At 47.4% G+C, this 15,438-nt stretch overlaps 2 protein-coding genes across 5 annotated transcripts; both read left to right on the plus strand.

Annotated features, from left to right (window-relative positions):
• The first annotated feature begins 576 nt into the window (after positions 1-576).
• LOC136504469 (protein FAR1-RELATED SEQUENCE 5-like) lies at positions 577-6,852 on the plus strand. 4 transcript variants are annotated; one of them, XM_066499405.1, is made up of 7 exons: positions 577-691; positions 843-3,004; positions 3,317-4,078; positions 4,678-4,966; positions 5,239-5,406; positions 5,487-5,621; positions 6,305-6,852. In XM_066499405.1, the coding sequence occupies exons 2-3, from the start codon at positions 860-862 to the stop codon at positions 3,365-3,367; spliced, it is 2,196 nt and encodes a 731-aa protein (XP_066355502.1). In that variant the 5' UTR covers positions 577-691; positions 843-859; the 3' UTR covers positions 3,368-4,078; positions 4,678-4,966; positions 5,239-5,406; positions 5,487-5,621; positions 6,305-6,852. The 4 variants fall into 4 exon arrangements, with proteins under 4 accessions (XP_066355502.1, XP_066355503.1, XP_066355501.1 ...); XM_066499406.1 differs by having other exon boundaries at positions 3,317-3,600; positions 3,700-4,078; positions 4,678-5,406; XM_066499404.1 differs by having other exon boundaries at positions 4,678-5,406.
• A 3,946-nt stretch (positions 6,853-10,798) lies between these two features.
• LOC136505844 (uncharacterized) lies at positions 10,799-15,103 on the plus strand. Its single transcript, XM_066500984.1, has 7 exons — positions 10,799-11,312; positions 11,636-11,757; positions 11,841-11,900; positions 12,806-12,922; positions 13,071-13,190; positions 13,289-13,613; positions 13,721-15,103. Exons 1-7 carry the CDS (start codon positions 11,100-11,102, stop codon positions 14,924-14,926), a joined length of 2,163 nt encoding a protein of 720 aa, XP_066357081.1. The 5' UTR covers positions 10,799-11,099; the 3' UTR covers positions 14,927-15,103.
• Positions 15,104-15,438: the final 335 nt, after the last annotated feature.

Genomic DNA, 15,438 nt, shown 5'->3' on the forward strand with positions numbered 1-15,438 from the left:
CCATCGGCTGCCCCGCGGCAGCGGTTGTCGGGGACCGGAGCTCCCCGTAGGGCGTGGCGGTCACCAAGCACCGTCCCGTATGGTCCGAGCATTTCCACTTCACTGCGGCCACGCGGCTCAGGGAGGGCGCGTACGCCGCGGCGGCGGCCACACTGCCATACGAGGACCCCGACGGGCTCACCAAGTACTTCGTCGTTGGGGACTCCCGTGGCCATGTCTTCGTCTTCTCCGCCGCAGGCGACGAGCTGCTCCAGCTCGAGGCCGCTGCCACCACCCCGTATTGCACCCGCTGCGTGGTGGAGGATGGCCGGAGGTCGAAGGAGAATCTGACTTGTGGGACCCACATGTCAGTGAGTTGAGGAAGAGAGAAGCAACAGAGGTGTTTTTGTCTATACGGAAGATGCGTACGCGTAAAATGGTCTGACAGTGGGCCTAAGCACCCAGGCAACATAGTAAATGGCACAGATCACGTAGACAACGAATTATAATAAAGTTTTAAAATAGGTGAATTCTCGAAAACTTCAAAAATTATAATGGTAACCCACCGGCTATTTCCCTGTCCCGGTGCCTATTTCCCACAAACCAAAAGGCACCCTCGCTTGTGCGACAACTAGCAGGACCGCCGCCGCCCTACGCCCAGCTGCCAGGTCTTCGTCGGCCCCTTTCCGGCGACGAGAACCGACCGCACCAGGTATGCCCACCCCTTTCTCTTCCTTTCCTGCTGCGCAAATTTGAGCACGCGAACCCTAACTTGAGCTATTTAGCAATTTGTATTCGGATCTGGCCAAATCACAAGTGTAGATGCCTACTCACTCCGATTTTTTTACTGGTTTCAACAACAGTGTAACTGTGGTGATGGATGCTCGTACGGGATCTTGAATTCTTGAACACGCAGATGGTAATGGCCATGGAGGGGGAAAGGACGGAAGGCGACGAGTTGATTGCCGATTATGTGGATTGCCTCATGTCTCTGGACACCAATGCCCGTCCTGTCCACAGCGACGGTCTCATCCTCGGTACTGCAGTCGGGGAAGGAGGGTCAGTCGGGGCCGGAACGGATCCAGATGGCACGAGAGATTTCCCCTCAGCCGAGGACCCCAGTGAGCCCGTGCTCGGCATGACGTTCGAGTCCGATGAGGCTGCCAAGGCGTTCTACAACGAGTACGCCAGGCGGCTCGGCTTCCCCTTCCGTGTCGGCAGGTCTCGGCGGTCCAAGGGCACGGAGGAGGTTGTCGTCATGAAGAGGTTCGTCTGCTCCAGGGAAGGGATGTACAAGAAGAAACAGACCTCGCCAGATGACGCGACGAGGAAGCGTGAGCGGATGTCTATGCGGGAAGGTTGCAACGCTATGATGGAGGTGGTTCGGGAGGCGGACCACTGGGTTGTCTCCAAGCTTGAGAAGGCTCACAACCATGACCTGGGAACTTGTAGTGCCAAGGTTGGGTACCTTCGTGCGAGAGGTTTGCTTGGTGGTGGCTCTGATAAGGCCACGATGGTGGGGCCTGACGAGATGGCGTTTCTCAGGCAGAATGTCCTTGGGGAAGGAGGGGACGCTCAGGGCCTGCTTGATTATCTCAAGAAGATGCAAGCCAATGACCCTGCATTCTGCCATGCTATACAGGTTGACAAGAATGGCTGTGTGGTGAATGTTTTCTGGGCTGATGCTAGGGCCAAAGCAGCTTACCGGCATTTCGGGGATGCTATAACGTTCGACACGACGTACAAGAAGAACAAGTATATGATGCCCTTTGTTACTTTCTCAGGAGTCAACCATCATCTGCAGCCTGTTATTTTTGGATGTGCGTTGCTTATGGAAGAGACGGAGTTCTCATTTATATGGCTATTTGAAACATGGTTAGCAGCAATGGGAGGTAAGGCGCCATGCTCGTTGGTCACTGATCAAAACAGGGCTATGAAGGCTGCAATTGGGAAGGTTTTTCCGAATTCCTGTCACCGTTTCTGTAAGTGGAATATTTTGAGTAGAACCAAGCAAAAGCTGACCCATACATACTCAGAGCATCCAACCCTAAGAGACGAGCTTGAGAGCTGTGTTCTTGAGTCTGAAACCATCTCGTCCTTCGAAACAACTTGGATGTCAATCATTGATAGATATGACTTGAGAAAGAATTCATGGCTTCAAGCAATATACAATATCCGCCAAAAGTGGGTTCCTTTGTACCTGATGGATACATTCTTTGCAGAAACATCTCCCACATGGAAATTGGAAACCATGAATGATTTCTATAAGAAATATTTCAATTCAAAAACAACGCTTGAAGTTTTTCTTAATCAGTTTGATTCGAGCTTGGCAGGCCGATATGAGGATGAAGCAAAAGCAGATATGGATGCCAGCTTAAATAAGGCAACTACAAAAACTGCATCACTAATAGAAAAACAGGCAGCAATCACCTATACCAAAGCAGTCTTCAGTAAGTTTCAGGAGGAATTTACAGAGTCTCTGGGGTTTATCATTCAGAAGACTGAAGATGGCTGCATAAGTAAATACAGCATCACAAAAGATGAAGATCCATCGGACACATTCTATGTGACTTACAATGCTTCCAATAAGATGGCAAACTGTAGTTGCAAGTATTTTGAATTCTCAGGTATATTGTGCCGTCATATTCTTGGAGTATACATAATAGTTGATCCGCGGACACTTCCACTTGAATATTTTATGAAACGTTGGACAAGGTGGGCAAGAGATGATGATGCTTTGTTAGAAGATAATAACAACAATACTCACGATGAGGATGCTTCTCAGTCCACCACAAGCCGCTACAATGCCCTATGTGCTGATGCCATCAGATGTGCTGAGAAAGGAGCTGGATCAGAGGCAGTATATAAAGCAGCAAAAGATATCTTACAGAAGGCATATGAAGAGATTATTGCTTATGAAAGAAATCCTGGCCGGGGATCTCAAAGGGATGCTATAAACATCAACGAGGATGTCACGATAGATGATGCGATGAATGATCAATCTATGCCAGATTCTGGACGAAAGGTACGCCTAATGTTAAACTGTAAATTCTTCAGGAGAATCATATTCCTAGCATCATTCTGTGCTATGAGTGCAAGGACAGTAGATGGTACTTATGAGTTATGACTTATGACAGAAGGTGTATTGTGTATTTATCCTGTTGAGATGAGCAGAGTGTGTCTCATTAAAACTTACCATATATTTTCCTATTTTTTACTCCTAGTGCTAACTAAATAGAATAATAGAGCATCCATTCTGATCTGCATATAGTCATATATATATATTTTTTTATCAAAAGCTACACAGAAAGAATGAGATATTTGGTTTCCCTTTCAGGTGACTAATCTACTAGGCCAGTTTCTTGACTCCACTTGGTCTCCGGTCTAGTCATGTTTTTGTGATCTCTTTGGAGATGGAAATGTGATTTAGCAGCATTATCAGCTGTCATGATTGGCATGCAATATCTATTTTGGATTGGGTAGCAGAGAACAGACCAACTACATTTGGACATCTCTACAAGACGAAAGCAGGGCCAAGCTCAGGCCATCCATTGGGCCACGTCAACGAAAATTTCTTGGCCATTGGATATAGATCGGACGCCGTACAACAGCTTGGGCTAGGTATGTCCACGAGCTTCCAGAACAGGCTACCATCCTCGTTCAGGCTTATTTCTTCCTGAACGTCTCTTCCGGTCTTCCCAATCCTCTATCACCTTGCAGATTCCCTAGCGCAGCCACTAATTTTGCAACTACCACGAGCTTTGCCGCTCCTTGCAATCCATAGCCACGCTGCTCCCCTTCTGTTCCTCCTCTGCTTACCCTCCGCCGTGCGCCGCCGACACCTCATGGGCACTGCTCGGGGCTGCCTCTGTCCCTGCTTCGCGTCCCAGTCGCCGCCGGGCCCCCGCGTGTCAGCAACGCGGCACCCACCGACGTTCCATTATCGTCTCCTGCGGCGGACGCCATCATCGGCCTGCTCGACTCCGGCATCTGCCCCGACTAACCCAGCTTCAATGACGCCGGCTTTGGTTGCGTACCCAGCCGGTGGAAGGAAGTGTGACTGTGAACGACTTCAACTCATCCAACTGCAACGACTTAAGTAAGCGCCGTTTCTTTTTCTCAATTTTTTTTCCACGTATAGACATCCATTTAGTGCTTCTGATAGCCCCCCTGGATCAATCTGACGTGAGCGACTTGATTAGAATCCAATATTTCAGTTTCCTATATCCATCAATCAGATATATGAGATACGTGAGCTATTGTTCCTAATCCCTATCCCATTGGTAGGATTTGTCCTCAGCCTTGTGAAATCTCCTCCCAACTATTCAGTAATTTTATTTTTCCTGTACCTGCATTTGCTTTAAATTTTAGTAGGAAAATTTCTAAGTGTTACTAATAATTCAGACATAGAGAAATGCCAATCATATTTATCAAACTTTCCCAACTATTCACATTAGATTTAATCTTCATTTCTGTACTTGACATTATCAGTGTAAAACCATATTTTACCTTTTGAATTTACTCTTCGTGGACTATGTTGTTTTTCCCCGTGATCTGAATAAGATGTTTGTACTTCATTCAGTTATCTACCAACAAAGAGCAAACTAAGAGAGGAGACATGCAATTTTCTGAGTAAAATTAAGAAAACTACTATTGGAACTAACTTTAGACTCTTGCAAATCAATTATGTCCATGCAGGTAACAATTAAGATCTAAGGGACACTCCATCGTTACACACCGGTTACTATACCATTGCTTTCAACATTCTCAAAGGAACCAACATCCAGATATGGAATCCCAATGGCACTGGCTCATTACGATCCTTCCAGCTTGGGTCTCATGAAGTGTCAAGTTCTTGGACTGTTAGTGAAATGTTGGTTACTGAAACTTTCGATGCGTGGAGCACTCTTGCGATGTAAAGTTCTTTTAGTTATTTAATCCTCTTGGATTATGAACACCTTTGGCAGATCAAGAAATCTATGTAATGGTATTGTTTTCTTAAATTTGAGTACTTGTATGTTGGGTCAATCAATATACTTCCCAAATTTTTGGTGTGCTACACTACATCACTCTTAACACATTCCAGTATACTGCATTTATACATATTTTCACCTATTTTTAGAATACGCACTGCCTACTCAGATAATTTGCTGAATTTTAGAGTTCGGCTACAGCCATAGCGTCTCAAGATCTAGTAATTGTTTATACTTGACTACTCAAATGACTTGCTACCTTTCTTTCTTTTAACAAAAAGAACAGCAAGAGATTTGCCATGATTTTTTCGAGGAGGATTTGCAGAGATTTATATCAAGGTAAAGATCTCAGTGCTCTACTCAGCTTCCACAAACCCAACATGGCAACATCGGCTGGCGCGGCAACGCCGCGCCATTTATTCTAGTTTCAACATGAAATGATTTCCATGAGAAGGTAAATGTTAATTATTACAGTATTAGCAGTATCCAACGTTACTGTACCACGTTAAGCAATGATAATATTCTAATTTTCAGACTGTCCTCCACCTGACTTTACAAGGACAATTTAGTTTGAAGATGCCAGATCATTTCTGTGATGAAGTCTTTGTCACTTCAGTAGACAGCCTGTATGGTGCTGCCTGTAGCCCTCTATGGCTGAAGCTACTAAAGGTGAGCATGTGAATGTCAAATTATTTGCACCTTAGGTTCTAGATTTTTATTTCATTTAGTAAAAAGTACATCCGTGGTGGTCCCTCAACTCTTCGTGTGGTTTAGTTTCCGTCTGAGCATACTTAATGTGCAACTTGTTGATCACATATCCCCCAAATGTCAAAATCAATGTAGAATTACATAACAAGGTATTTGTGGCTGGTTTTGGGTAATCAGTCAGCCACATCATTAAGCATAACATTAAGTTGAAACCACATGTCAGTACACTTTCTAAATTCTAAGTACACAAGAAAAAGGTTAATAATGATGTATCAGACTGTCTATTTGTCCAACATATGAAAGTACAACAAGCCTTTGTGCTTGAATATATGGAGAACAAAAATAAGCTGTAACTAAGCAGCATCCATGTAGAATAAGTATTTAGTGGTCCATTCAAGACTTTAAACACTTGTACGGTTGTACCACTCGGCACTCGCTCGGTCAGTCTTAATGAATGCTTGTTACCTTTCTACTCTAATCCTGTTGCCAAACTTTTTTAAACCAAGTAAGAGTTGCTGGATATTTATTTTTCTGGTGAATGGTTTCTAAAAATTTGCATCAGTTTTGCTGGGTCTATGTTGGAGCCTGAATGCCTGTTCCATTAAATTAAAGTCAATTAAGTATCTTGTATATATGTTTTACAGGATAAACTGACATGGCAACAATGTGGTGTCAGAACATCGCAACTCGCAAGCAACTGGGGTTTGATAAAGTTGATAGCAGAAAAGCATCCGAATCCCAAACTTTCTTCCCCCAGACCTCCACTCGATGAAGAATTGTTGGGTCTGATGAGTTCAGTGCCAACTTGAATGAACTCCAGGACCTATGGAAACTGAGTTTTGATGTAGGTTTCTGTGCAACTTGAATTGACAGGTCCAGCCGTCCAGGACCTTAGATGGCATGGCTATGGAAACCGAGTTTTAGTGGAGGCCAGCGGGTGACAGCAATGGTGATAGCAGCCCATACCATTGCAGCAGCAAGTAAACCCAGACAAAATGCATGTGTGGATGTTATTGGCGAAATGAGATTGTGGAGATTTCTTTGCAGTCTTTGAGAACGGCATGGTGACATCTGGTGGTGTTTGTAAGCAAACAAGAACTGTAGATTTGTCTCAGATTCGGCTCTCTGTATATTGTTGTCCTCAAATTAGGATACCGTCTACGACTTGTGATTCTCTTCCACTTCGGTCTCCTCGGGACAGTGAGACATTCTTCTGGGCTTTGTCATCGTCATCACAAATTTTGGTGCCGATTAAGGCCTGACCAAATTTTGAGGTGTCTATAAAATTTGGCCAATATTTAGTTCTCTACAAGTTTTGGCTCGTTCTAAAATTTTTGGCCCTGGCCTGGCTTTGGTGGCAAGTCATGATTGAACGTTTTGGTGGCCTGGCTTTGGTTTGGCTGGCCAAATAAGAGGGTGACGTGGCAGCTTGCTAGTGGATGCACATATATACTTCCTCCGTCATCTTATATATTCTATTTATTGACCCGAAGATTCATGTATCTAGATTAAAAAAAATAGTGACACATGGATCCATGTCATTCATTATTTTTGGCAAAGTTTAGGAGTAACCCAAACACCGTTTATTAATGCCCTAGATTCTGTCATTACCAAGATTGGTTCGGCTATGATCCAACCATCTTCTCTTTTGCCACATTTTGACATTTCTTGGTATGTTTGGATTGCAATCTATGGTTGCCACAATTAACCGTAGGTAGACACAATTGTTTTAGCCATTGCTTGGTTGCTGACACAACTTAGGGCGCGTTTAGATCCAAAAATTTTTGGGTTTTGGCTACTGTAGCACTTTCGTTTGTATTTGGCAATTAATGTCTAATTATGGACTAATTAGGTTCGAAAGTTTCGTCTCGCGATTTCTCACCCAACTGTGCAATTAGTTTTTTTTCGTCTACATTTACTACTCCATACATGTGCCACAAGATTTGACGTGATGGATACTGCGCAAAATTTTTTGGGAAGTAAACAGGCCCTTAGTCTGCCTAACTTTTTAGAAACTTGGTCCACACTCAACTTTTGTTTACCTAACTTTTTCTAATCTCTAAGGTTATAGGGGATGGATTTTGTTGCCATTAAAGTGTGGCAAGACTAATGTGGTATGTTTGGCAAGCATTTATTGTTGCCAAATTTTGGTTTGACCTGCTCATGGGTACATTCTAGTGTACAACATGACTACTTGTGTTCTAAGATAAACAAATGGTATAGTTTGGTTCCAGAGGCTAGGTTGCCTCGCCTCGCCCATGCGAGTGAGCCTTTCCTTGCTAGGCTAGGTGAACTAAAATGACTCTCCTACTAAACCTCGGCAGTGAACCAAACACCCCTTCTCATGTGATATCTCGCTTAGTAAGGAGATGCGAGTGGTTGTGAAGAACCAAATGTGCCTTAATCAGTTAATTGTAACTAGGCATAAAAATATACACCTGTCACAAATAAGGAACGCTTGATGATTGTATGTACTTAGTTCTCAAGTTTTGACCATTACTTATTTGCTAGCTAGTAAATATAGCAAATGTATACTGTTGTTGAATTATATTTCAAGGAAGATCTACGTGTACCATTTCCAAACATTAAAACTCAGCACATGAAAAGTATTTCCTAGGTAGGGTTTAGGATGATTGACTTGAACAATTCTAAAATGTCACTTATTTGTGATTGCTTTAGCAGTTTGATTGGCGATTTTTTATCACTCTTGTGTAGATAGTTTGCTTGGGCTCTAGGGTCATTCCCCTCTCTCAAGGCTAGCAAAGTGGGTTCATTATTACCCGAAAGCCATTACACTTTCGCTTCTTACCTGAAAGCTTGGGTCATTTTTCCCACACTACCGGTTAATGCAGATGGAGATAAATGGGAAGATAAAGATAGCATTCAACAGTGTTTAGGATACTGGCCCCGTTCGCTTCGCTAAAAAAACAAGCCGAAACATTGTTCCTGCTGATTTGTTGTGAGAGAAAAACGATGTTCCGGCTGAAAAAATAAGCTGAAAAGCACGGATTATAAGAGAAGCGAACAGGGCCACTATAGGTTTCAAAGTGCTGGATTTGAAGGAAGTTGTGCAATCAGAAAACATAACTAATTGGATAGATGAAGTATCTTAGAAGTCAATAAATAAAGCATACAAATTTTCCTTCTCCCATTTATTCTATCCATCATGCATTCAAAAAAACATAGATCTTGATAAAAAAGTTGAACACAAAAAAAAAATCAAGTGGTAGCTATGACTCTCTAAGCATGTGTTTAGTTTGGAGATAAAGATCGAAGGGATGCGATAAACCTAACCCTATTTTTAAGGATGGTTTCAACCACTGTGTTTAGTCTGGGGTCGGGTCCATCTCAAGATTTTTATTTGGTTGGCGAAATTGGTAAAACCGGAAGGATGATTTTGTAATGAGAATTGCTGGCGCCCGGACATTAGATGGGATAGGTAACCTGGGCATACTCCCACCAAAATGACCTAGCAGAACGGCCCATCAAAACGCCATCGCACGACCACGGCTTCGGTCGCCAGCCCGCCCACGCTTGCAGATGTGCCGTTCGCTGCTGCAGACGCGTGTTCATCCCCATCCGCCTCATCTCACCCTGCATGCGTACCCCGCCCCCATCCGCCTCGCCCCGCCCCGCGCCCGCTGCTCCTTCCCCCTGACTCCCTCCTCTCTCTCCGCGTAGGCGGGACCGGGAGCCGGGATGAGGACGAACACGCCCTGTCCATAGGACCCCAGGCGCGCCGTGCGCCCCATCCGCCGGCGATCGGGCCGTGCCCCAAGACTCTCTAAACATACCTCTAAAACGCGAAATATTTGCAACATGAGACACTTGAATGCAACATATGTATGAAGCAGATGAAACATTTGGAACATACACTTCCAACATGTGTGTGAAACATATGCAACATGAAGATAAAACACTTGCAACTTACAACATGAAAACACTTATTGCAACATAAGACCAAAACAACTGAAACATTTCCAACATACTCTTACAACAATGTGTGAAACATGTGTAACATCCAGATAAAAAATACTTGCAACATACGTCTGAAACAGATAAAACATTTTAAACAAACGCTTGCAACATGCCTCTAAAACACTTGCAACATGTCTCTAAAACACTAGCAACATATATGCAACATCCCGATCTACTTTTTACATCATCTATATGAAACTTTTGCAACATATCTCTGATAACATCTGAAACACTTAAAACTTACATTTGCAACATAGGGGGAGGGAGAGGTCAGGGCTGGTTGATTCTGTCCTCGGAGTGGGAGTCGGCGCCGAGCAGCAACGCGCGAGCACCAGCAGCACGGGTCGCGCTTCGTGGGTGCCCTTGGCTCGGTGGGGATCGACCTGAGGCGCGCGATGGCACCACCAGGGCTAGTAGAGGCGGACGGCGCGCCCAACCACGCGGGTGGCCGCGCGGCAGGTGGGACTGCGGGCGTAAGGAGCGAGAGGCGCGGGTGGGGCGTGCGACGGGCAGGAGCTAGGAGCGAGCAGCGCAAGATGAGGGCGTGCGGAGGGAGATGGCCGTTGCGGCGAATGCGGAGTGGGGCGGGATGACGGCCGCACGGCGCTGTGAAGCGTACGATAGGCGAGCGAGTAGGAAGATATTTTCGAGAGAGATGGAGGAGACATACAGAGGAGGAAGGCTTGTTGGGCGGGTACCCCGCGCCTGGGAAGTGGCGTCTGATACGTCCGACCCTGAGCATTAGCGATTTGTAATACGTACACAACTAGCGCACCGGCCGGCATGTCCCGATATTATCCCCTTCTTTTTTTGAGAGGATGGCTGGATGAGCACGCAAGCCACTGAACTGCTGTAGCAGTAGAGTCCGTTCTGGGAGTTAAAGAAGGTGACGTATGACTGCTTGCATAGTTGCATTCTCACATCCTATATATAGCACTGGTAGAAGCATAGAGGAGAAAGATACGGTTGCAACCGGATCGGGTACGGGAGCATTGATCGAGGCAGCGCCGGCGGCATGCAAAGCAGCTCCAGCTAGCTTGTTGCAACGGCGAGGTAACTACCGGCCAGCTGATGTGATGAGCCGTGCCGTGCCGTGCGCCGCCGGCCTTTATAAAAAGGCATTGCCATCGCTAGCAGCTGCCCATACAGGCCCTGAACAAACCAGCTCTCGAGCCTTCCTTCCTTCTCTCGAGCCCTGCTCACCGCGCAACTTGCGCCGCCGCCGCGCCTAACGAACCGCCGTACACTGTACACAACCGCGGCGGCCCGATCCGATCGGTTCGTGGCCGGCTTCGTGCTCGTCAGCTCCTGCGTATATATAGTCAGCTCCGGCGCAGCCCAGCTCCCTCAAACAAGCTAGCTGGCAAGCAAACGAGCTGTGTTCCTTAACTGGCAGTGTGCCCGAGCCCCGGCCGGGCGCGCCAGTGTTGCCGGCCGCCGGCCATCGAGCAATAATCAGCCATGGCCGCCGCAGCTGCTGGGACGGGGACGGGGATAACAAGGTCGTCGTCGTCGTCGGTGTTGCTGCTGCTAGTGGTGACCGTGACCCTGCACATCGGCGTCGTCGGAGCGTCGTGGTGGTCGCCATTTTCCCTGCCGCACCGCGGCGCCGCCGCCAGGTCGCCGGCGGCGGGCCCTGGCGTTACGTTGCGGGTCGACGATGATCGGCATCAGGTGCGTATACTAGCTAGTCTACTGAATTAATTAGCGTAGGTTACTCGTATCTTTTTTTTTCTTCCATACATATACGTACACAGGCAGGATATCTTTTATTTGTCACTACTGCAGTGTAGTAATTAACTACTAAGTAATCGATCAATCAAATTACTTACCTATGGGCCTGCATTTACAGTTACCTACTGCTGCCACTAATAAGTTACTTATATATTTTCCATGTTTTAAATTTGCCACAATTTATATATGTATATATAATCCTGCTATATATGTTGCCGTGCTCGATTTCTGCATGTACCAACGTGTATTGCATTGGCATGCAGGTGGTTTTGGACAACGGCGTGGTGCAGGTGACGCTGTCGAAGCCGCAGGGCCACATCACCGGCGTCCGCTACAACGGCGAGCGCAACCTCCTGCACTTCGACGGCACCGAAAACTCAGGAGGGTGGGTAGTAAATAAATATATATATTTGTATATACATAAATATATCTCTGTAGTAAGTGATGAATGAATTCTGTTGCATTCAGGTACTGGGATGTGGTGTGGAACTATCCGGGCTCCGATCAGCCAAGAGGAATGATCGACATGTGAGTTTTCAGTTGCTGATGATAATATTGTATACATTCCACTCCCCCCCCCCCCCCCCCCCCCAATGATCTTTCACTGACCACCCACCTCCTTGGTGTGCTGAACTGCTGATGATATGCCTGCATGTCTGAAACTCCAGACATACAATTCTTCAGATATATAACGGTGTTGTTTTAGTGCTGCTGTTTATTTACTACTGCTGCTTTAACTGTACTCGCAGCTGCAACTCACAAACACAAACAATTTCGCGTACGTAGTTTAATTAGACACTCTTGACCGGATGACATAACTTGCACCGATCGACCAAATTTCTGCATGCCTTAACTGACAGGATTCATGGACTGCCGTCACAGACGCAGGCCTGATCAACAATCAGATTGGGAACAAGTTTCTCTACCTAGCTTAGGCAATGCAACAACGTAATCAAGCATGCGTGTGCATGCATTACCTGTAGAAAAAGCTAGCAGATCAGCTGAGTATGTACTCTGCCTGAACATAATGTGCACCGAAAAGATGCAGGCAGGCAGGCTTCCTAACATAAGCGCAAGGACTAACCAAACCAAACCAAACCACCCCATCCATCCACACTGTAAAGTGCTCCTCCAGCTCGCTCTGAACTCTGGAATTCAGTGCTAGCGTTAATCACCGTCACAAATAAACCAGCACTGAAAAAAATGTAATAGCACAGCATGCAAAAATATTGTTGCTTGGTTCACGTGATTTCATATCTAAGAAGAAACATTTTTTTTCAAACATACGGAGCACTAATAATAATCTCCAAGCTAAGGGGTAAGGACCAATAAGGCAACAGCCCAAGAAATGAAGCATATATTTGCGCATGTGCACAAGCTGAAATTTGGTCCTTTTGGATGAAACTAACTAACTAACTGCAGCGTCTGTACAGGTTGGACAGTACGGAGTTCAAGGTCGTGGTTTCAACTGAGGACCAAGTGGAGCTCTCTTTCAGCAGCACATACAATCCGTCACGCCAAGATAGTGTTCGCCTAAATGTTGACAAGAGGTGCCGCGGTGATGTTCGAATTATTCGAATTCGTAGTTTTCAGATTTCATATATTCATTCAGTGTTCAAAAGGATCATATTATTTTGTTATTACAGTGACGAAATTACGTTTCCAGAAATGAAAATTGTCAGTTTGTTATTCATGCAGGCTTGTGATGCTGAAAGGCAGCTCCGGGTTCTACTGCTACGCCATCTTGGAGCACGCCAGCGACTGGCCTGCTCTCAACATCACCGAGGCCAGGCTCGCTTTCAAGCTCAACACGGACAAGTGAGAAATCAAAGAACCCGTTTCTTTCTTTCTTTTTTGCATGTCGATCAGCTGACCAAAATTAAACATTTTTGTATATATGTATCAATGTATGTCAGGTTCAACTACATGGCGATTTCAGACGACATACAGAGGTACATGCCGAGCGCGGCGGACAGGGACGAGCCACGTGGCACTCCGCTGGCCTACAAGGAGGCCGTGCTGCTGGTGAACCCGCAGGAGCCACAGTTCAAGGGCGAGGTGGATGACAAGTACGAGTACTCCATGGACAACAAGGACAACGCCGTCCATGGCTGGATCACCGGCGGCGGCGGACACCCCAGCCCCATGGGCTTCTGGGTCATCACTCCCAGCAACGAGTTCAAGAGCGGCGGCCCCATGAAGCGGGAGCTCACCTCCCACGTCGGCCCCACCTCACTCACTGTAAGATCAAAGATCGATCCAGCTCCGGTCCTTCTTCAACGACCAAATCAATGAGTTTCCAAATCCATGGAAACCCATCTGAAAGAAACTGAAAACTTTGATCTCAGATGTTTCTTGGGACGCATTACGTCGGGAACGACATCGTGCTCAGCGTCGGCAACGGCGAGTACTGGAAGAAGGTGATGGGCCCGGTCTTCATCTACCTCAACTCCGGCCCCAGACGAGGCGGCGACCTCAGGGCGCTCTGGGCCGACGCCAAGGCGCAGGCGCGGGCGGAGGCCGGCAAGTGGCCGTACAGCTTCCCGGAGTCGCCGGACTTCGCCAAGGCCGCCGAGCGGGGCTCCGTCACCGGCAGGCTAGTGGTCAGGGACACGTTCACGAGCACCGACGACGATGTTCCGGTGCCCGCCGGGACGGCGGCGTACGTCGGGCTAGCCGCGCCCGGGCAGGCTGGCTCGTGGGCGACGGAGTGCAAGGGCTACCAGTTCTGGACGACGACCACGACGGACGGGTCCTGCGGCGGCGGCGGTTTCAGATTCACCATCGCCAACGTCCGGCCGGGAGTGTACAGCCTCTACGCGTGGGTTCCCGGGGTCCTCGGAGACTACGTGTCCGCTTCGTCTGTGACCGTGACGGCGGGCGGCGCCGTCGTCGACCTCGGCGACCTCGTGTTCCGGCCCCCGAGGTCGGGCCCGACGGTGTGGGAGATCGGCGTCCCCGACCGGACCGCCGCGGAGTTCTTCGTCCCCGACGTGGATCCCAGATACGCCAACAGGCTTTTCCTGAGCAAGGACAGGTACAGGCAGTACGGGCTGTGGGCGAGGTACGCCGAGCTGTACCCTGACGGCGACCCCGTCTTCACCGTCGGCCAGAGCGACGCTTCCAAGGACTGGTTCTTCGCGCATGTCACCAGGAAGGTAGGCGACGGGCGGTACGCGCCGACGACGCGGGAGATCCGGTTCACGCTGGACCGCGTGGTGGCCGACGGCACCTACACGCTGCGCGTCGCGCTCGCTGCCGCGCAGATGTCGAGGCTGCAGGTACGCGTGAACGGGAGGGGCGGCGGGGTGGCGGAGCTGACGACGCCGGAGTTCGGCGGCGGGAACGCCATCGCGCGGCACGGGATCCACGGCGTGCAGTGGAGCTTCGAGTTCCCGATCAGGGGGTACCTGCTGCAGGAAGGCGAGAACAGCGTCAGCATCACGCAGACCAGGGCCGCCGGCGAGTTCCTGGGAGTCTTGTACGACTACGTCCGGCTCGAGGCACCTCCCGGGTCCTGCCGAGATCCCACGACGACGACGCGGCGTGCATGACCGATGGCATGGTCACCGTCGCCTAGGGACTGTATTGTTTCCTTACTTTACAAGATTGTTGGAGCAGTGAGAGGGGGGATTATTTCTGAATGTAAAAGTATAATACCAGCAGTAGGGGAACCCATGAAGTTAAAACACTAGAGTGTGAAATGAGATGCAATTTTGGGAGATTTTGCAGAAATGCGCTAATATTTTGCTCTCTTTTCGCATAGTCACAAGATGTTTGGTTTGAGGAATTAAACCATTTTTAGATGCGGTGGAATATGATGAGCTTATTCCTTCAATTTATTGGTTCATTTCTCAAATTAGCTTGATAGGAATAAAGTGATGATGCATCAACCCATTCCATTCCACAAACAAAATAAAAAATAAAGAATAAAAAGACGATAGATTAATCCATTCCTCAAACCAAACACCCTACCTTGCTAATGTATAGAATAAATACTCCCTCTAGTCAAATTTGCATAGTACTTTACATTTTAGAAGTGGCACGATCTCTAATAGAGATATAT

The sequence above is a fragment of the Miscanthus floridulus genome, chromosome 14 (genome assembly GCF_019320115.1).
Source record: "Miscanthus floridulus cultivar M001 chromosome 14, ASM1932011v1, whole genome shotgun sequence".
In the NCBI taxonomy this organism is placed as follows: Eukaryota; Viridiplantae; Streptophyta; class Magnoliopsida; order Poales; family Poaceae; genus Miscanthus; species Miscanthus floridulus.

Excerpts from the sequence above, each read along its gene's own strand:
- LOC136504469 (XM_066499404.1), top strand. The coding sequence starts at position 860 with ATGCTCGTACGGGATCTTGAATTCTTGAACACGCAGATGGTAATGGCC. Across the intron at positions 3,005-3,316 it reads TGCCAGATTCTGGACGAAAG|GTGACTAATCTACTAGGCCA; the intron begins GTACGCCTAATG and ends TTTCCCTTTCAG.
- LOC136505844 (XM_066500984.1), top strand. The coding sequence starts at position 11,100 with ATGGCCGCCGCAGCTGCTGGGACGGGGACGGGGATAACAAGGTCGTCG. Across the intron at positions 13,191-13,288 it reads TTCAAGCTCAACACGGACAA|GTTCAACTACATGGCGATTT; the intron begins GTGAGAAATCAA and ends AATGTATGTCAG. Across the intron at positions 13,614-13,720 it reads TCGGCCCCACCTCACTCACT|ATGTTTCTTGGGACGCATTA; the intron begins GTAAGATCAAAG and ends CTTTGATCTCAG.